The sequence below is a fragment of the Notamacropus eugenii genome, chromosome 3 (genome assembly GCF_028372415.1).
Source record: "Notamacropus eugenii isolate mMacEug1 chromosome 3, mMacEug1.pri_v2, whole genome shotgun sequence".
Taxonomy (NCBI): Eukaryota; Metazoa; Chordata; class Mammalia; order Diprotodontia; family Macropodidae; genus Notamacropus; species Notamacropus eugenii.
Window position 1 is genome coordinate 207,441,495 of NC_092874.1, and position 22,075 is coordinate 207,463,569.

General features: G+C 38.2%; 1 protein-coding gene and 1 long non-coding RNA gene across 17 annotated transcripts in view; one reads left to right on the forward strand and one right to left on the reverse strand.

Annotated features, from left to right (window-relative positions):
• MICAL3 (microtubule associated monooxygenase, calponin and LIM domain containing 3) overlaps positions 1–22,075 on the reverse strand; it is a 241,424-nt gene that overhangs the window by 92,755 nt on the left and 126,594 nt on the right. For all 15 annotated transcript variants that reach the window (XM_072654153.1, XM_072654166.1, XM_072654164.1 and 12 more), the window contains 2 exons: positions 17,054–17,142; positions 15,664–15,751 (listed from right to left, as the gene is read on the reverse strand). In XM_072654153.1, the coding sequence (XP_072510254.1) occupies positions 15,664–15,751; positions 17,054–17,142 (177 nt within the window). The remainder of the gene's footprint in view (positions 1–15,663; positions 15,752–17,053; positions 17,143–22,075) is intronic.
• On the forward strand, positions 3,599–20,192 carry LOC140533850 (uncharacterized). Of its 2 annotated transcripts, none has more exons than XR_011977080.1 (3): positions 3,599–3,837; positions 16,563–16,653; positions 19,902–20,192. It is a non-coding gene; the product is annotated as an uncharacterized lncRNA (long non-coding RNA). The 2 variants fall into 2 exon arrangements; XR_011977079.1 differs by having other exon boundaries at positions 3,599–3,748.

A 22,075-nucleotide genomic window follows, 5' to 3' on the forward strand; every position in this document is an offset into this window, starting at 1 on the left:
TAGTTGCCCCAGTCTAGCAAGGTACAGCTCTGTCAGAAGGATTTTCAGAGGTCCTCTGAAGTCTTTGATAAACAGGGTTATGACCATGTGGGGATCCTTTCTTTAACAGTGATGACTACTTGGGAGTACAATTCCTTAGCGAGATTACTGGATCAAAGCCCATGTGGGCTTAATGAGCTTTGTCACATACATTTCAAGCTTCTTTAGAGATCAATTGTGCCAATTCTGAGCTCTACCAGCAATACACTAATATGCCTGTCTTATTATATCCTATTTCCACCTTTAGCTATCTTTTACAGTTATTGTAATTTGCATTTCTCTTCCGAGAATTTGGAGTATTTTTTCAATGACTGCTTAATAGTTTACATTATCATTTTAAAACTGTTTGGTATCCTTTAGCGACTAATCTGTTGGAAAATGTTCTAGTCTTTAAAGTAGCACCAATTTTTAGGGATTTTAGTGTCAGACTTAAAAAACACACAAAACTGTTTTAGTGCTATCTTTTATTATAGCTAGTTTTTTATACTGCCTAGTCAGGAAGTCTTGAGTTCAAATTCTACCTTAGATACTAGCTGTGTGATCCTGGCCAAGTCACTTGACCTCATTTCCCTCACCTGTAAAACAGGGATAACAACCACACTTATCTCCTGAGGTTCTTGTGACCTTCCTTCCTTAATTCCCTTCTTTCTACTGAAAGTAGTTTTCTTCTTGCCTTCCTATACGTGCGCCCCTCCACCTCTATGACCTATATTGATCACCAATCACCTACTAACTTATTTACTATGTGACCCCATGCAGGTTGATAATAATAAAGATGAACATTTTCAAATAATTCTTATATGTTTGTAAAATGTTTACCATAGACTTTAGCTTCATAACAACAGGTGATATTACCACCTCCACTTTACAAAGAGGGAAATGAGGCTCAGACAGGCAGTGATTTGTCTGTGGTCACGGAGCTCTGAAACATCAGGGGCAGCATCAGAACCCTGCTCTACCTGACTCCAAGCCTAGCGTCCTAACCATTACATCACGTTTCCGGATTCTTCATTTCTTCTTCTCCAAAACGGGGATAATAATATTCACATTATTTATCTCACATGGTCGTTGTGAGTAAAGTGTTTTCTAACCCTTAAAGTATTATATGCATGCAAGTTACCATGAGTTGGAGAAGCAGTCCAACGGGTCAGTCCAATCGTCTGCTTTTCCTGCCCCGGGGATTGTTTTCTAAAAGTCATGGCATTCACGTCCTATTCCAGCTCAGGGTTGGCCGGCAGGAAAAGCACCTAACTTAGTTTGCTGTTCTGTATTTTAAATTCTCATCTTTGATCTTCAGACAGTCCAAAGCTACAGGCTCTAAGTGTTTACCATTGCAGCAAAGACTGTGTCTGCACATGTTCAATACACTTATTGAAACCTCCTTGTGCTCATTTTCCAAAACCAAATTTTCTTACAACAGCTGAAATTCCTCATTAGGAAAAATATGCACATTTTGCCTGAGGCTTCAAATCAACCTCCCTACATCAATTAGCTAAACCTAAATCAAAGAAGGGACAAAAACTGCTAATAAAAGGTTGCCATACTCCTCTCTTTTCTCCACAATCTTGTTCTGATGACTGAAAACAAAAAGTCAGAAAGAAACATGAATCTCTTCTACATATCCAAGACCTGGAAGCAGGTAGTTTCTTCTAAGAAATGTGAATTATTGTAAATGAGAATTCAAATGGAAGAACCTTAAGTGAGTTGAATCAGGAGAACAATTAATACAATAACAAAAAAATACTGTAAGGGGAAACAAGTTTGAAAGACTTAAGAATTCTGGTCAATGCAATGACCAGTCATGACTTGAGGGAACTACAGGGTATATGACACACTCAAGGTATAGAACAAGACATACATTTTTGGACATGGCAAATATATGGATTTGTTTGGCTTGACTATACTTATTTGCTACAAAGATTGTGTTTTTCTTTTTTTTTTATGGGAGAGGATAGATTTATGAGGGAAAGAGTGAGATAGTGATAATGTAGCCAAAAACAAAAAAAAAAAAAAAAAAAGAAAGAAAAGAGGGTTATTAAAGCATTTTTTAAAAAAATGAACAGGTGAGAATAGAAGTTTAGAAGGAAACACAAGACAAGCAGGAGAGCTTTGAAAGTACCATGTTGAATTTATTATATATTTCAAAAGAAAAGCAAGTTGCATGTATCAGAAATTTGCAATTTAATAAATAATTCCTTTTCTGTTCTATGTTGCATATGGAAAATGTTAACTTAAAAAAAATCTTTTTTGGGGGGTGGAACGTTTTTGTAGTTCAAAACACAAAGAAGTATGGAAGAACCAACTCTATAATAACTAGAACCTGGGTTTAGCTAGCTCCTCTACAGTCCTCCCACACTCAAAACAAAGTCAGGTGCAAGTCATGTCATTATTTCTCTGATGGCATGGTCTTCTTCGGCAACGAAGGACGAACACACACACTCCACCCACAAAATGAGGATTGTAGAAGAAGTGTAGTCAAAGGACACACAGGGGTATGGAACACATACATATGCAACATATGATAAGACCCATCCCTTGAGTATTTAAAAAAAATTTTTTAAGGGTCTTTGGCAGTTTACACTTTTAATTTTAGACAAAGGAAAAAAGTTATGCTCATTGGGACTGGATGTTTTAAGCCTATCTTTAACAGCTTAATCTAAAGTTTAGAGATGGTTGGAGGAAGGGTGGAAAGCAAGAAAAAAAGACAGGACTGATTATCACATCTCTAAAAGCACAGTACCAGGAAGAGGATTTTTATTCCTTTCTTCCAGTTTCATGTTTTTTCCTCAATCATTCATGATGGTTACATCAGCTTTTTGCTCTAGTGACCTTAAAGAGGTCTGTTCCCATTACAGTGATCATTAAGATATAAGAATAATCAAAACCAAAGGTGAGTTAATTAAATTAAATTAAAAACATATTAGATGCTTAAACAAAAGACATTCTCTTTTCTTGGCCTTTTTCTTGCCTAATTAAGAAAAAAACAGAATGATAAAATCTTAAGAGTTGGAAGAGGTCTGAGTATTTATTTAGTTCAATTTCCATTTAAGGCATGAACTTTCTCCAAACCATCCCCCCCAATTAAACTCTACTAGTACTCCTGTGCCCAAGGCAATTTATTACATTTTGGGCAGGTCTGGTGGTCATGAGGCTGAAATCAATTTTCCTGTAATTTAATGCCTACTGGTAGTAGTGCTGTCTTAATGGGCCAAGAAGAATAGGTCTAATCCTTCCTTCACAGTCATTTCAACAAAATTATTATATGCAGAACACTGTACTAGGCACTGGGGATAACAAGAACAGAAATAAAACCAGATCTTGCCCTCAAGGAATTTACATTCTTTACATGACAACCCTTCAAAGGAAAAACAAGAGTTCACAGCACTCACGCTGCTGAAGCACTGATACAGCACTTTCCTGTGTGGCTTAGGAAATCATTTGTTATTTTAGAGCTGCACCTTGTATTTATTCATGCTATTATTAATAAAGCACCACCATAAGATGTTTGTTAAGACTTGCATCAGTTCTTGAAAAATGCAGACATGATATAATTGTTTGAACCTGGCTCTAAGGATTTGAGAAAAATCACTGATCTCATCACACGGAGCAAGTAGTGCTAACACAAGGCTCTGTCTCCTCTGTGATGTTTCTGCCAGTGGCGAGGCTTTCTCAAGCTAAGATAGAGACCTTGTCAAGAGATCCTTTTAGAGTAAGTAGTACTGAGTTAGGTGGCTACTTCTCCTATTCGAGGTTTCAGAACATTTCCTTTTACAATAATGGTTTTGTAGGGAAGAAAGGGTAAGTTATCTTTTTCCACAGTTTCATTGTGGTCTTGTGTTGCTACCATGCATGCGTCTTGCTGTTCCTGTGGCCAGGCAAAGCTAGATTCACTGGCATGAACCAAGACAACATTAGTTTTAGGCCACAGAGCAAACTTGGACTGAGTAGACCAGGGGCTCCACTTGCTAGCTCATTTCTTGGATAAACCTTGAGATGCCTTAGAAATTGTAGATTTTCAAAAAATTGGTGTGTTTTGACACATAAAAATGTAAGGACATAGATCCATAAGAAATGAAAAAGTCTTTATAGTGGATTGTGAGATCTTCATGAGAAGGGAGGTATATTTGGAGTTCCACTTCTCCTTCAAGGAATACTCCGGGAACAACCATCTTCTCCAAAGTATAGGAGCAACTATGGAGAAAGATATGCCAACATCCCCCTCCCTTCATCCTGTGTAATAGGAGATGAGCAGGAGGTTTAGGAGAAAGAAGGCTGGCTCCATGACCTAACCAGGGCAATGAATGCTAATTTGACTCTTTCCATTTCATGATGTGTAATCTGCTTGCTGGTACCTGCCAGGAAGCTTGGCATGATTGGAGGTGGAGGGTAAAAGCTGAATCAGACATAGTTGGCTTTGAATTCATGAGGCAGTTTTAGAACCTGTGCAAGTCACCAGGGCTCAGAACTCTGTATTAAGAACTAGAGCTGTAAACCCTTTCTGGCTAATATGTTCAAAAGATCCTCTCTCAGATGTCTGCCCTTCCATCTGACACCTGTCAATGTGAAAATAGTAAGAGTTAACAGCTAACTTTAGATAAGGGCTTACTATGTACCCAACACTATGCTAGACCCTTTACAATTATTATTTCTTGTAATCCTCACAACAATCCTAGGAGGTTAATTATTCTTATATGCATTTTGAAAATGAGAAAATAGAGGAAAACAGAGGTTAAGTGATGTGCTTAGGATCACACAGCTGGTAATAAGCACCTGATGTAGGATCTGAACTCAGATCTTCCTGACTCCAGGATCAGTGCTCTATCCATTGTGTCACATAGCTGCCAAAGGTTAAAATCATTTATTTCAACAGTCATATATCACCTTTCAAAGTCTACCTCAGTGTCTTTCCCAGGGAATGTTTTTCACTAAAATAAATTAAGAGGAAATTTTTACATGAGAAAATGGACTTCAAAGTAAGAGGGGAAAATTAGCATATGCTACACATAAGGCTAATTAATGTAAAGCAGAAATGCCAGTTATAACAATGTTAGACCCTACACCATCACGCAGATATATTCTCTGGCAGAAGTCTGAGCCCTGTTCTTAGAGAGTGGGAAGAAGGAACCTACTGTCCTGCTTTCTGCTGATCTTTCCATCCATGCTTCAGATCACATTTGCCTAGTGCAGGCCAGAAAAATAAAATCCCACGGGATCTGCTTCATAAGCTGAATGAGGCCAAGAACATCCAATTTCTGTAGGAACACACATTTCCTAGAGTTCAGTGGGGGAACTCGCAGCAGGTGAGATGCGAAGTTATTTGGCACTGCAAGACTTGCAGGGCTCATTTACATAGATTTTCCTGAACAAGGTGACCTCTTTCAGCTCTATGGCTGGGCCTATGCCTTCCACATTAACGGGGAAGAAGTCTGCTGATGTCAGCAGCAGCAGCAGCAGCAGGAGTGAAAACAGGACAGCTCGCTTCTTAATATAGGTTAATCCCTCCAGACTTGAGAGTAACAAAATAGAATTCGATATCTTAGCTCGGTGCCTAGGTCATTGCAAAGACAGAAGAACAGTGGAGACACCAGGCAGAGAAAAAGAGCAGAATCCCACAAGATCCAAGGAACAAGGTCAAGGTCAGTGAGCCCCTTCCAATGGAGAAGAGCAACAAAACAACTTTCTCTTTTCTCTAGTCCATAAATAGTAGCTTGATGTAGTAGGAAACAAGAGGAGAAAAGCACCTGGCCTCCTGCCCAAGTAGTAGCAAGCTTGCTATCAATAAGAAATTAGCAGCCTTTTATCCCTTCTCACCACGTGGCTGTGGATCTCACTGGACAGCTATACTTGAATTTTCAGTTCAGGGATTCCTGAATTTTGGGAGTTTCTCCCTCTTCCTTCTTGAACAGCTAAAATGGTGAGCTGACAGAATATTCTCACCATCCCTGCTTAAAGATCTTTCTTCCTATTCAATTTCAAACTATCAGGTTTTTTTCCCTGTCTTATGCCTTCTTCCCAAAAGAGGTGCTCTAAGCTCATTTCAATCTCCCCTTTCCCCACCCACCAATTAAGAAAAAGGGGTGGAAAAGAAAAACTCAGAAACCTGAAGATTGTTCGGAATTTATTCTCAAACAAGAGAGATAACATTTAGTTATAAACAACACAACACCTTAATTTCACAGTAACCAGAAAAGCAAACATTACAGAATTACCTGTCTCCCACCCCTTCCCACCAAAACAAAACAAAACAAAAACCCGCACAAAAGAACACAACACCAAAAGCTCACAACAGCACAGGTTACAAAACAACAAGGGTACAAGGTGGGGAAAAAAGACTTTAGGAAAGGGGAGAAGTGGACTTATAATGCTATCCTCAACACAGCTAACCCTTAAGTTCTTAGCAATGCCTCTGGTATCGACTGAGTTTCCTTTCCTCTCTAGTCAGGAAAAAAAACCAAAAACTTTTCATCAGCTAATTTTTTCTCAGTTTAAGCTCTACTAGTTAAGGCAGAAATAAAGATGACACGAGAGTCAAGTGAAGGCCTCTGTCAGACATTCAAGATCATTTTAAGGCCTCCTTCAGAAATGGCTTAAAAGCTTACATAGGCCATGAAAATACACACACACACACACACACACACCCATCCTGCATGAATGAAACAAAACTCCCTGATTAAAAAGAATTCTGAAGTAATAAATAACAAAGCAGTGCCAATCTATACTTCTGAAAGAAGAATGGTGGGCAAGGACTGAGAGGTCTATTTTTTCCAACCCAGATACACTCCATAAGACTTCACTCTCATAAGTAGGACAACCTGCTCTCCTTGGCAAGTGTTAGTTGGTTGAGGCTTTTATGAGAGAGGAATGTTATCTGGAGGGAAATGGTATTTGCAGTTTAGCAGGATGCCACCTCAACTGTCTCTCCATTCTCCTGGTTTACCACTCCTAGGATATAATGCCCTTTTCAGCACTTATGTCTGGGTGTCCTTCCACAAAATAATGACAGGGAGACCAAGTTAGGATAGGGACCATTGTCCATGATGGCACCAGAAAAGGGGCAGAGGCATGGTCCCTTAATGTGGGAACACCAGGGTACAGGAATATTTACCTAGATGCTATTATTTTTCAGCCATAGTTGTAAACAGCTATCTACATATATACACACAGAATTGGACATACACATATCCCCACCAATTTAATCTCTTTAATGTGGGACATGATAAATAATGGATACTCATCAACTGAGGAATAGCTGAAAAACCTATGACAAATAAATAGGATGGAATGTCATTCTTTACTGCAAAAACATGAGGCATTCAAAGAAACATGGGAAGATTTGTATGAACTGATAAAGGAAAAAAGCAGCAGAATCAAGAAAACAATATATACACAACTGCAACAATGTAAATGAAAAGATCATCAAAAGAATGTCCAACTCTGAGTAACTGAAAAATCTAGGTAGCTCCCAAAGAAAATTATGAAATGGTTGCCTCCGATACAGCAGAGAGGTGGAGGACTAGTAAGACAGAATGGTGTGTACCTTATCAGATACAGTCACTGTATTTTATGTTTTTGCTTAACTTTTGGGTTAAGTATTACTAGCAGAGATTTGATCTGTACTGTGTGTGATATGACTTATGTGAACACAAAAATAGCAATAAGGTTTTAAAAAAGGATTCAGAATTCCATTTTGCTGCCCCAGGAAAGATTTTCTCACAATATCTCTAAGGAATCAGAAATTAGTGATAAGGAAGGTTTTTAACCTCTTCCTTCTACCTGAAAGGCTCTACTGAAGCAGCTTGTGCCATGAAAGTGGCTCCTTTTACTGAAAAAGGTGGTGTAATGGATTTCCCAATAGTCCACTGAGGTTCCACAGTATGTGTACTAACACTTACGGGACAAGAAGGAAGCATATATTACAAGTTACTGTGTTGGACAATGATGAATTATCACACACACAAACTTTGGCTCTTGTACCAAGGCCTTATGTCTTTATGATGATAATGGAAGAATTCTCACTTTATCCCTGAGCCCATGTTTTCACTATATATACTGAATATGTGTATAGGTATATACATATATACTGAATATGTGTATGTATGTACACACACACACACACGCGCACACACACAAACACACTCTCTCCCTATTTAACCCTCTCCCCCCTCCCCCCTCTGTTGTATCTTATATCTCTCTCTTCCCTACCATTCCTCTTGATGAAAAGATCTAACTATCTATCTAACTTTCCCATATCTAACTATATGGGGAGGATACTATTTATGGCTTTTTATCTTAAGTCTCCTTTTAATTATCTACCATTCTCCTCACAGGTGTCATAGCAGGTATGCCAGGGTAAGAAAATCTGTGCCAAGTACACCGATCTGTTGGAGAGTATAGGAGGCTTAGAAAGAAATCGTTTGTAGACTTGAAGAACAGAAACCAGAATTTCTGTCTGAAAAGCATGTTACCAACAAAAATATTGTAAACAATGTCCACCCAACACTAAATTAGACTGCGGTTACCAAAAGCAGACAGCAATTCAAAAGAGGATTGAGGTGGTTTCTTTTAAGTTGTTTGTGGGTTTGTTGTTGTTGGAAGGTTTTTTGGGGGGGGGAGGAGTCAGAGCAGCAACTTTGGCATAAGGAGAAACAAACATTAAAATAGTGAAAGAAGATGACAAAATACAGAGATGGTTCAGTTTACTGCAAGGACAACAGAGTCAAACACCAAATAAAGCAACAGCATTACCTACTTTTACTTCATTTGTACCAATATAATGAAGTCTTAGCAAGACTGGAGGGGTGAGGAAAGGGAGGAAAATATATATATACTCACTTTAAGGAATGCCAAAGAAAAGACTCATACTGAAGCCCTGATTCACTGACCTAGTCTTTTCAAATATAGAAACTCTGGGTTGATTAATGACATCTTTAGTTTGAGACTCAGGGAAGGAAACCTTATAAAGAGATAAAGTAAAGAAGAGAAAACCTCCAAGGAAGCAAAGATGGAATGCTTTCAACATGAGGAGCAGTATTTAATATATAGATTTTCTTAAAATGGAAAGCTCTAGCTATGTATTCTGAATCCTCTCCTACGTTCTGCTGTGCACATGGCATTTTCTTCTTTTCTTATTTTATATTTGTTTATTTCTTTTTCTTCTGTATTTAAATTTTAGTATTTGTCTAAAATAAAAAAGACAAAAACACAGAAATGAAAGAATGGATCAAAAAAAGAGAGATGAAATATATTTCAATGCTAGCTATTAAATGACTAGAGACAGCAAGTATAACAATGTGACCCTGAGCAAGACACAATCTTTTCTCTACTCCAGGCAACTTTCTAAAAACAAAAGTTTCTTAACAATCACTAAATCTGCATTGGTAGGTGGAATTTTTTCACTAGGAATTTTCTTCATTGACAATATTCATAGGCGTGATCCCCCCCCCCCCCCAATAAATAAAAGGCTACCAACACTTATATATATATATATCTCATATAGACTGAGTTCTTTAGAGAGTTTAATCTGTTACGTTTTAGGGAGCCCAAATGATTTTATTTTTATTCATGGTGCTTAGGGACCAGAAACCTGACCAATCATATAGCCTTTCTATCTTAGACTCAAGAATTCTATGTATGGAAATGCCCTTGAGTCTTCCCATTGATTTAGTTGCTTAGATTACTTTTTGGAACTGCTAAGTCTAGAGTTTCTCTAATTTGAGGTCTTCTTTTTTCTGTCCACAAACCTTTTTTTAAAAAAGTACAAGAAACAGCTTTAGAAATTGGCAGATGTGACCAGCAAGATGGTGAGTTATTGTTGTTCAGTCATGTCTGATTCTTTGAGACCCCATTTAAGGTTTTCTTGGCAAAGATAGTGGAATGGTTTGCCATTTCCTTCTGTAGCTCATTTTTTAGATGAGGAAACTAAAGCAAACAGTGACTTGCCCAGGATCATATAGCTAGTAAGTGTCTGAGACTGGATTTAAACTTAGGTTTTCCTGACTCGAGGGCCAGTACTCTATCCACTGTGTACCTACTTGCCCAGATGGTGGGGTATTTGTCTTTACATATTACTGAAGAATTTAAAATAGAGCTAGCTAGAGAGGAAATACCTTTTTGTGGTCCACGCAGAAATCTGGAAGCCCAGTTAGAAATATTCTTCTCTCTCTAGAGTTTCCTACAGCTAGTAACACTGAGGTGGGACCCTATACCTCCTCAACTGAGGAGGCTGAAGACATCCCACTTTGGAGGAGTAGGGATCTATAGTCATCATAAGAGAGAGAGAGGACAAAGAATGTGGAGGGAAACCAGTGAAATGTGAATGAGAACATAAGAGAAAGGCTAGCTTTACGGACTTCCTAGAAATGATGGAACAATAAGAAACTCCAGAATGTTTCAAAAAGAAAATAAACTTTCAAAAGAAGAAATTTGGAATGAAATTAGGTAAAAAATTCTTAACTTGGAATTAAAGTACACAAACTGTAGAGGTCACAACTTAAAAGACATGATAAAGAATTTCTTTAAACAAGTTCAGGCTCTGAAAGAGGGAATAAAAGATTTAGAAAACAAAAACAGGGAAGTAGAAGAAAATTAGAAGAGAAGGAAAAGGCAATGATATTTATATAAAAAAAAAACAAACCCAGAATTCTATGCATCCTAAAATGAATGATCTTGAAAATAGGATGTACAGATGGAACTTAAGGATTATAGATCTCCTAGGAGAATATGACAAATCAAAAAATCTGAATAACACACAACAGGAAGACAAGAAAACTGTTCAAAACTTTTAAACTCAGAACACGAAGCAATAATTGACTGAATCCACAGATTGCTGCCAGGAGAAGAAAAAACCCATATTTGAACTTTAAGGCATACAGTAGTTAAAGTTCAAAATTTCAACAGTAATTACACATGCAATCAGAAGAAAGACATTCAAATGTGAAGGAACACCAATTTGAATAATGCAGAATTACTCTGCAGTCATGATAAACTGGAGAAAATGGAACAGTATATTCCAAAAAGTAAAGGACCTTAAGCTGCAACCCCAAAGTACATATCTAACAAAGCTGAGCCTAATCAGTGTAAAAAGATTTACCTTCAAGAAGACAGGCAAGAGGCATTCTTGCAAACCCCCCCCCCCCAACACTAGAAAAATATCTGATTAGCAGGCTCCTCAAACAAAACACGAGAAAGGAAATAAGTACAATTATAAGAAAAAACTAAGTAATCAAAATCAGTAGTTTCATTTATAGGCAACTATTTAAAAAGAAAAGAATCGGAAGACTTCAGAGAGTCCGGGAAAGACTTATATGAACTGATGCTGAGCGAAAGGAGCAGAACCAGGAGAACTTTGTACACAGCAACAATCACAATGTGTGAGAGGAATTTTTCTGGTAGACTTAGAACTTCATTGCAATGGAAGGACTTAAAAAATTCCTAATGGTCTCTTAAAGCAAAACGCTTTCCACATACACAAAAGGAACTATGGAATTTGATTGCAGAATGTAGCAGATTATTTTCTTTTGTATTATGTTTTGGTTTGTTTTATGATTTCTCCCATTCATTTTAATTCTTCTATGCCACATGACTAAGGTGATAATGTATTTAATAGGAATGTATGTGTAGAACCTATATAAAATTGTATGGTGTCTCAGAGAGGGAGGGAGGAGGGAGGAGGGAGGGGGAAAGGAGGGGGAGGGAGGGGGAAAAATCTAAGTTATATGAAAGTGTTTGTAGAACACTGAAAACAAATAAAATAATAATAAAAAATAATTTGCTTAAAAAAAGAAAAAGAAAAGGATCTCAAAGGATAAAAAGAATCTAAGGGGCTAAAGATTTAAATGAAAGAAACAGGAGAAGGAAAGACAGAAGAGTTAAATATCATAAATTAATCCTAAATTAGATTACTATTGTTCTATTTGCATTCCCAATGTTTAGCACAGTGCTTTGACATAAAAAGCATCTAACAAATGCTTTTTCATTCATTCATAGACTAAACTGTGTGATTTACAAGAAGCGAACCAATCTCTTTCCTGGGAAAGATAACCACTATGGGAATGTAGGATAAAAGGGAGAAAGAAGATAAGAGACTAAGGGAAAACTCCACTCAGCCCACAGATGAATACAGAGGGATCTCCAGTAAATTCTTAAATCTGTGGGCAAAGGGAGAACAGGATAAAAGCAAAAGGATAAAAAGAAGCTAAGAAGGATTACCCTGAAAGGGCAAAGAAACATGTTCTACTGAAGAACGCTGACATCTGAAATAGGGGAGGTGTGTAGTTATAAGACACAGGGACCTAATATTTTGTTTGGGGAGAATCTGCACATTAGGAAACTATCTTTTCTGAGAAAGTGCTGCACTCCTTAGGACTGTGATCCACCCAAGAGAAAGGTAAGCATGAGAACCCAAAGGCAGCCAGCATCCCAAGGTAGGGAGGACAAAGAACCACAGACAGGCCAATTTGGCTTTGTGAGTAGAGGGTAAGGACAGGATGTAGGATAAGGCCTCAAAATTTTGAAAAGTGTTTCAATTCAATGTTGCTTTCTTCATGAATTTATATTTTTAAGACTGTGTCAAGGATGGGTTAAATCTGAAAATGAACATAGAAATGGGACAAAGTTCCAATTTGGTACTCCAAATGTTCTATCCTTATAAGGGACATAGAGAGATTAAAGAAATAATAAGTAAGGGTATAGAGTTCATGAGCTAGAGACTAGAATTCAGAATAGACTAGAAATGAAAGAATAATAATGAGATCAAGACAAAGGAAAACTTCCTGGGAAAGGGCACAGCAAAAGAATATTATTTAACCTAAGAGGTTCAAGAGGAAAGGGTGGGAGAAGGGAAGATTCTGAAGCATAAGTATAAAGGAGGAGAAACACAATAAATAAAAATAAACTATAATTTAAGTAAAGTCAAAGAACTTGAGAAAGGGTAGGTAAAAGGGAATAAAACAGCATTAAAGTAGTGTCAGCAAAGCTAATTGTTGGGATAAAGACGGAAAGTAATGAAATTCAATACCAAAACAAAAGAAGAAAATGCAAAGCTAACAACTGAAATTTCAAATGTGAATGGAATAAAGAGGGCAATAAAATGAAAGAGTGGTGAAATGGACAAAACAATTTGATGCATATAAGAAACACATCTAAAAACCAGACATATACAAAGCAAAAATAATAATAGGTATTGTTAATATAACTATTATTATTATAATAAGAAGCAGAAACAAATTTTCCTATATATCACGTTGATTCAAAAAGAGTTGTAATCATGTTATCAGATAGAACAAAAAGCTTCAAATTTAGAATTTCAAGAGAGATAATCAGGAAAATGTCAGAGACAGGGAAATGCAAAAAAAAAAATCAAGCATATACGTTTGAACAAAATGACAAAGCATTTAAATTCAAAAGAGGAAAGTTAAATGAACTGCAAAAAGACAGAAAAAAACCAAAAATAACCTAACCGTAGGAAACTTAATGTTCCCCTCTCAGAGCTACACAAATCTAATCAGAGTTTAAACAAAGGAGATCATAAGACTGAACTAGTGAAAGCTGTTAGATCTAATGACTTATGGTGTCTTCTGAACAGAAACACTGAAGAAAATACATATAATTTAGCACCACATAGTACCTTTAAAAATGGATAATTCCTTGGGCAGTGGTCTTCAAAGTAGTGTGTACAAAGAGATCCCAGTGGGGTGCAGAAAGATTAGAACTTCGATTTCTATTTATTTTTTTATTTAAAAAAATAAGAAATTAAGTTTTTACCAATATTTACTAAACATCCTTTATGGACCACAATGCAGTACAAACAGTAATTAGTATAGGAAACACAAGTAAAAGATACAGGCCTAAAAGAATTAAACTGCCATAAAACTGAAAATTATGATTTTCTCAACTAGTGGCAAGAATAGAAACTAAAATCAGATGGGCAAAATGGAAATACATTATGATGTGGTCAAGGAATGATCCAGATTTAAAATTGAGTTCAACTCTTTTCAAAGATATCCTTGTGAGTTTAGTGCCTCCAAATAGCCCTCTCTTCTGGAAACCCCCTAGACTGGCCAGTACATGTGATTAGAAGTTAACTTTCTTACTGAGTTAAATGTATATTCAAGGACCCAAAGAAAAAGGTTCTTTGAAGATTCCTTCCTACTTTTCCCCCATGGAAATACTACCTTTCTTGATATCTCATAAATGTCAACTGTGCAGAGCTATCAGCATGCTATCTATCAGAGGAGAGGGTATGAAGGACTGCTAAGGGTTAAATATGGTTAGTGGCTTACTCTATAAAATGTTGGTCACACAGGGACAGTAAATGAAAACCTTTCCTAGATTTATAGAATGGGCACAGATTAAAAAGCCAAGATTATGGCATGGTTCAATATACCAGTAACCCACCCCTGCCATTCTTGCCCAGCCCACAGCCAGGAGCACACGATGGTTTCCACAGAGTGATTTCTACAGGCTTTGAGGTGCTGGGAGGAGTCATCTCTGGGAAGATGCTGTTTTAAAGTCTGTGAGTGGGGATCTGCAGAGAGGCACAAGTCTTTTCTGTTTTCACTCTGTCACCTTCATTAGCTCAGTCCAGATTGCTAATATCACACTCTTTAGTTTTAAATTCTGATTTCCTGGTAAAAATCTAAAACCCTCTGTTCCCCCACTTTGAAAACCATGTATTCTTAAATGGCTGCTTGGAAGACATTTTTTAAAAAGAGGGATATAGGCAATTAAATCTCTTATATGCAAACAATCACAGCCTTAATCCATACAACACAAAACCATTTTAAGAATAAAACCATGTTTTCAATAATAGGTTATTTTTCCAAAGGACAAACTTTCTTCCTCTTCCCATTTCACATTCATTCTGGTCACCCTTGCTGTACCATCCCTCAGCACTAGTTAAGATAAGTACCTCTTTAGGTAATGACAGTGGCTCCAACATGCATGCTGATGTTGTTAGGGATGGGCAATGAAGGACTCTCCAAAATTAAGGGAAGTAGTACAATTGACCACCAAAGTAGACAGGAATTGGGTGTGGCGTTTTGGTTTTTTTTTTTAACAGTTAGGAACCAAATTCAGCATCAGCATCCTATCCAGACACTTAATGAAAGGATGAGGACAGAGGGATCTCTAGAATTAAAGTGAAAGCAAAAAAATCCAGATTGCGAGGCTTCTCAGTTCCAAAATAATATGCCAATAAAGCCCAAAACGGCCAGCTATAGAAAGACTTTGTACCTCCAGATTTCTCACCTGGGTTCAAATTTGTCTTGTAACCCTCAGTATGCCTGGAGGAGATCTGCACAATTTTCCCTGATGAGATGGATGGAGTCAGGCCCCAGAGCCATTTTAGCAGCAATTTCTAATAGCTCTCCAAACTGTTTCTCTATGGGCTAGCAGCCTGCCAGCGAAATTCCCCCACAATCTGTATGAGTAATATGTATAGTACATAGAGAAAGGGAACTGCAAAAGCAAGCAGCTGACACATGAAAAAGGAGTCCAAAGGGTTTTGGGCTACCTGGTGCCCAAGCGAGGAAATGGTGCTTTGGAGTCGATGGCTCATCCCCTTGGCCTTGTCATAGAGGCCAAGAGAGTACTGCACCACCCAGCCAAACAAGGAAGCGAGGCTACCTGGAGTCCTCTCCACTGAGCTGGTGGTAGAGTCGGATCGTCCAGTTCTGTCTGCTGTGGTGCTGTCCTGCAGGGGCCCTTTAATCTCCTAGCAAAGGAGAAAAGCAAAAGAAAATCAGTAGGTGACAGTTTTAGATTCCATGAAGGAGTAACAAATTTGAAATGAGACCTAGCCTACAGGGACAGCAGCTGGGCCTGGAAAGTTGGCTTATCTTTCACTGTCCTTTAACTAACCTTTAACTAATCCCACCAATCTTTGTCTGGTACTACATGACACTGTTGTGGGATTTCTCCACACCTGGTGATAATTCCCATGCCCTACTCAGAGTCTAAAAATCATTAGATAAGATATTTTATGATCTGGGCCAGATCCATCTTGGAAGTAACCAGAAGTCAAATTCTAGCCTCATCTAAGCTTTCCCTCCAGCTTTTCTTCATTAACAGCTATGACAACCAGCATCACCACATCTAAAAGCTTGAAAGTTTACAAATACATTTCTTCAACATAACCCTACGAAATAAAAATTGTTTACGTTTTATTTCCATTTTACAGATGAGAAAATTGAGGTTTAGAGAGATTTAAGTATCTTGTCCAAGATCATACAAGTAGGGATGGAGGAAGCAGGAAATGAACCCAGATCTTTTCTGACTCATGCTATGGAATCTATTTCAGTGAATGAAATCTATTTTATTAACAAAACTGAGGGAAATAAGGGGGCAAGCTGCTGTTGCTAAAAACAAAAAAACAACAAAACCCCAAGACAGCAAAACCACAAAATCCAAAAGAACCAATGCTCTCAAAATAGTAAGCTACTGATACCCTAAGTGAGTTGGAACCCACAGAATGAAGATGGTAAAAAGGACTAGCAAAAATTATAACTCTTGTCTCTTCTCCACAGTCAAAGAGGACCAGTGAGACCTTCTCAAATGTGACGCCACTGCCATTCCTAACAAGAACCTCACCCTACCAGAAGTGGAGAAGAAACTGTAGTAAGCAGCATGAGTCCTATTTTATGTCACATAAATACTACTGTAGTCACTAAAATGGGAAAGACTGGCATACCCATCTAATCTCCAAACCCTGCCTACATAGTGGGATTTAAAGAACCCAAATAAAGCACAGAATCTGATTCCCTTTGAAATACTATTTTCAAACTTTCTTCAGCTGATCCTGGGTCCCTTTGATAGGGACTGTCTCTACTAGATTTTCCTCAAGTTCCCGTCCTTCCTTAAGAGTTGCTGATGATTTTACAAACAGTCAATCAGCTCTACAATAGTCAATAAAGCATTACTTTAGTCTAATACTCAGTTTCACCCCACCCCCAAATGGTACTCAATAGTTCTCTCCCTCCTACCTTCCAATACCCAATGAAGTAAAATTAGATGTTACCTTCCCAGACAGAGAAGCCACTGCTGGTCTCTTCCTCTGTGCATATCCAGAAAGTCGGTAACAGTAGTGAGGTTTACAGTAGAATTTACCTGTGGGCAGTATGAGACAAGGAAAGAAGTAAATGAAATTGTTACTAACTTGAAATCTGTACTGCTCTTTTTCCAGAGAGTCTGGCTTCTGTTTTATCTCTGCATGTTCACTCGGTTCCTTACGTCTCCCTACTAGACAATGTATCTAAGCCACAGGAGATAATCAGCCCCTATAAGCTGATTTTAGCTAGTCTCTCCCTTTTTGCCTGAAGCAGGGGCCTATTTCATTTGGCATCTGAAAATCACTGAACCAAACCCCAATCAGTTCCCAGAGCAGAGATGCGGGGCTTGCCTGGCATCATCTACAAACAAAGCAGTAGTGTATAAAGAACAAAGATTGGATCACATGGAAAGCTGGAAGTTGCATTTCTGGGGAAAGCAGTAATGAATATAACTAGAAGGATGGGGGATGGAGAGAGAGGGTGTGGGGCAATGCTAAGCATGAATGCTGAAAAGGCCATTTTCAGAGAAACTAATCGTGCCTGGGGCACCTCAAAAAGTGAGAAAGTGAATTTTCTAAAACAGATTAGTGATTCATTAGCGTTCTGGCCTTTGGCCTTTTCTGCGGCAGAGATTATGGGATCTCTTTAAAGGCCCAACAACCTCATCACTCCTAGCAACAGTCCCTGAACAAGGCGTGATAAACTGGGTAGCTTCCCTTAAAAACTGTTCTCTTCTCAAAGCCAAAATGAGATAACCTAAAAAATGGGGAGGAACAAAATGGATTGGAATACCTTAGTTTTTTTGGTCTGTCTCCTTTTGCCCCTCACCTGTTTCCCTGCTCCACTCTCTTCCTTCAGAGATTTCCTCTTTCCTCTTTCACTGACCCCCAACAAATAGGTCTACTAGGAGGGAGGGGGTCATATTTTATAGCAGCTTCATAGTTAGATTTAAAAAAGTATTTGTGTCCATAGAATATTTTCCCAGCTCACAAATTTTCCACTAGTTCTTGCCAGTTCAACTAGTGTCACAGAGATGATGCATCTGTTGTCAGGGACCATTAGTAGTTTAAAAGAATAACAATCTTATAGCTTGTCGTTTTTGGTTGTAAATATTTCACTTGGTCATCCTAGGACTTCTAAGCTCTGGGCCTCTGCTCATTTGATTTGACTATGTCAGGGGGAAACATGGATTCTACTTTCAGTTTGGCCACCAGCCTCCTTAATGAGGTGGAGCAAGTCACTTGACTTCTTTGAAGGTTTGTTAATATTCCCAGAACAGTGGGAGGCATGGAAAAAACATATTTAATGATTATGAAATTTTACAGTTGCTATTTCCCTCTACTGAACTAATTGGCTCTCTTTAATTTTTAAGCATTAAGGGCTTGCTATGCATAAAGAATTGTTCCAGGAGCTGGAATAAAAAGACAGAAACAAAACAGTCCCTACCTTTGAGGACCTTACCTACTACAAGAGAGACCACCAGCATGCAGGCAAATAAATTCAAGTCAATTTGGGTGAGGAGAGCAGTAATAATGAGGGGACTCAGATGGTGGTAATAATGCAGCCAAGCCTTAAAGAAAACTAGGGATCCCTAGATTCTAGGAATCTCATACTTTGAAGTATATGTCAATAAACTGTATTTTGTCAATATATGGGTCAAATAGGAAAAAGGGCATGAGTAGTAATAGTCATAATTTTATACCCCTGCTACTACAATGCTCATCTCTAAAGACTTCAAATACCAGAGTTAAGTTCTTAGAGGAGGCAAAATGATGCTATAAAAGGGATCAAGAGTCTTTCAATAACCCTAAATCTTACCTTGCACGGTCACTCAGATTACATTAAAAGAAAAAAAAAACCAGTCATGTAGTTTTTGCAAGGAATTCTAGAAATACTAACAATAGTTCAATCCCAAAGAATTTGCCCTTTTTTGCAATCCATCAACCTGATGGGTCTTTTTTGGTAACACTCTTTTAATTGCATGTTCTTCCCCAGAATCTCCCATCTCCAGAAGCCCCCGTGTCAGCCATATTCACTTCCAACTGGCTCTCCTCATGACTCCCCAGATGACTTCTCCACCTTGTCCCCATTATGACACCTTCCCATCCACCGACCTCACTCCATTATTCAGTTACCTTTTATGTGTTGTTTCTATGTATGACTCTTATGTATACTTGTCTGACCCTAACTACACTCTTGACCTCCAGTCCATTTCTGACTGCCTATCAGTCACCTTGAACATCTCAAAACAGGGGACCTGAAGATAGCTTAAACTCACCATCTTCTCCTTGACTCAACTTTCCTATCTTTTGAACTTCACTGTTACTTTTGGGTACTGTCTTCAATTGTCCCAGTTACCCATATTTGCAACTCAGATGTTAACTGATTCCCCCTCACTCTCTCAATCTAATATCCAATCAGCTGCAAGTCCTGTTGTTGCTACCTTTGTAACATCACCTGTATAAGTCCCCTTCTCTCCTCTGATTCTGTGCCCACCCTGTTTAAGTCTTCATTACCTTGGCAGAAGGTATTTATTAGTACCTTCATTAGCAGAATGCCTGGACTAAATAGCCTGCTGGTGGGTCTGCCTGCCTCGAGTCTCTCCTCATTCCAATCTATCCCTCATTCTGCTGTCAAAGGTCCTCCTAGAGCACAGGTCTGATCATATCACCCCAGCCCCTGGACCTTCAATAAACTCCAGTAGTTCTCCATACTTTCAGGATCAAATAGAAAAATCTTTGTATGGCTTTCAAAGCCTTGTCTAACTTAGATCCTTCTTACCTTTCCAGTCTTCTTACACCTTATTTCCCTCCACAGACTCTGCAATCCTGTGACACTGAACCCCTTGCTGTTCCTCAGACATGGGATATTCTGTCTTTGACTCCAAGTGTTTTGGATGACTGTCCCCCATGACGGGAACACTCTTCTTCCTCACCCTGCCTTCCTTCAAGTTTCAGCTAAAGTTACACCTTCTGCAAGAAGCCTTCCCTAGTCCTTCTAAATGTTGTGCTTTCCCTCTAAGACTACCTACAATTTTCCTGTATATAGCTTATCTGCACAAGTGTGCATGTTATTTCCCTTATTAAACTATGAGCTTCTTGACAGTAAGACTTTTTTTTTGCTTTTCTTTGTCTTGCCAGCACTTAGAACAATGCCTAATAAATGCTAGTTGATTGACTGCTGTCAATTAACATTTATTAAAGGCCTCCTCTATGCCAGGCACTGTGCAACATGCTAGGGATACAAATATGAAAAAGTCAGTCCCTGCTCAAGATGTTTACAATCTGGGGGAAGGATGACAACACACAAAAGAAAGTTTAAAAGCTTGGGGACAGGAGGGATGGGGGGGATTATGGAGAAATCCAAGAAAGCTGTTGGGTGGGAAATGAAGAGCTAGCTGGCCTAAGGGCCCCTCCTTAAATGGAGATTTTGGGAGGAGTTCATGGCTCCATCCTTCAACCAGAGGAACAGAGAGTACTGATGTGGTATAAGTATCAAGGCTAATGCTTTCTTGTAAGATAATGAGGCTCCGAGTGATGAGGTTCTTAGGGGCATGGGGAAGTTCAAAGGAGTGAAGCTGGTGGGAAATGTTATTTTTTTCCTATTAGACTGTAAACCACTTGAGAGTGAAGAATGATCTTTTTTTTGCTTGTATTTGTAACCCTAGCACTTTGCACAGTACTTGGCATATAGTAAACATTTTATAAATTATCTGAAAATGTATTCATTAGAACTTCAAGAACATGAATGAGAATCCAGGAAAAGACAGCCTAGGTCTTATCAATGATTTTGTATAGTATAAAAGGAAAGTACGTTTAAGTTAGTATAGAATGTCTACATTGGCAAGAAAATAAATGGTAGCTAAAGAGTAGGCCCAAAGACAAAGCAAAGCTGTTACTAAGTAGCCTTCTGTCCTAAGTTGCAGTGTCCACATTCCAGCATGTGTTGGAACTCCAAATACAACATCCTTAAGACACAATTGTAAGACTACAGCTGTCCAGATAACAGGGAAAAGACATGACGTATTGTCTAACATGCAGCCTTAGTCTTCAGAGTTGGCAACAACTGGAAATGAACTAGCTTTTGGCAAGAGATATAGTGGTTATTTTTTTTCCCCTAAGCATCTTAGTTCCAGTGTAAAGCCATGGTGAAGCAGAAATGAAGGAAAATCAAGGACCTGGGAAAAATGGTGTATCTCTTAAGTACATGTGATTTAGTTATCAGTTTAATATTAATGACAGAGGTAAACTCAGTTACAGAATCTTTGAGATGGATGGTACAAGTAATCTTACCTAACGCCTCCCTAAACATCATCCAATCTCTAACTGAAAACATATAGTGAGGAGGAAATAGTACACCTGCCAAAAAAAAAAAAAAAAAGATACCTATTTGATTTTTAGATGGTTCTAATTGTAAGACAGTTCTCCCTTATGTTGAGCCAAAATCTGTCTCCTTATATATTCTACCAGTGTGTATCTAACTGTATGGTTAGTACATAAAATAAGTGACAGCTTTAGAGTTGACCTCTAAACCCTCTCACTTTACAGTTGAAGAAACTGAGAACCCATAGAGGTTAAGTTACCCTTGCCCAAAGTTAGGCAGGTAGTAATAAAATTAGGATTTGAAACCAAGATCTCTGTGACTCCAGATCTAGCCTTCTTTCCCCAAGATTCCCGTAGTCATTCTAAAGTACCTGGTCTCTTTCAAAATAGGTTAGAGTAAATTGCTTTAAAATTTCAACCATGTTCTTGATATAAAACTACTGAATGGAATAATTCCTTAGTAGGAACCAAAAAACCCCACAAAAACCAAAAAACCCTTCCAGCTCTACCTTAACTAAAATCCTACTTCCTTCTTTTTTCACTTTGTGTTCAGGAGAAGGAACAAGAAGTAATACGTTTCCTTAAAATCTTCTCTGAAAATCAGAAGATCCATATCATCTGAGACTAATCAAATTGACAAATGGCCCTTTAAATTAAAGATCTATGCAG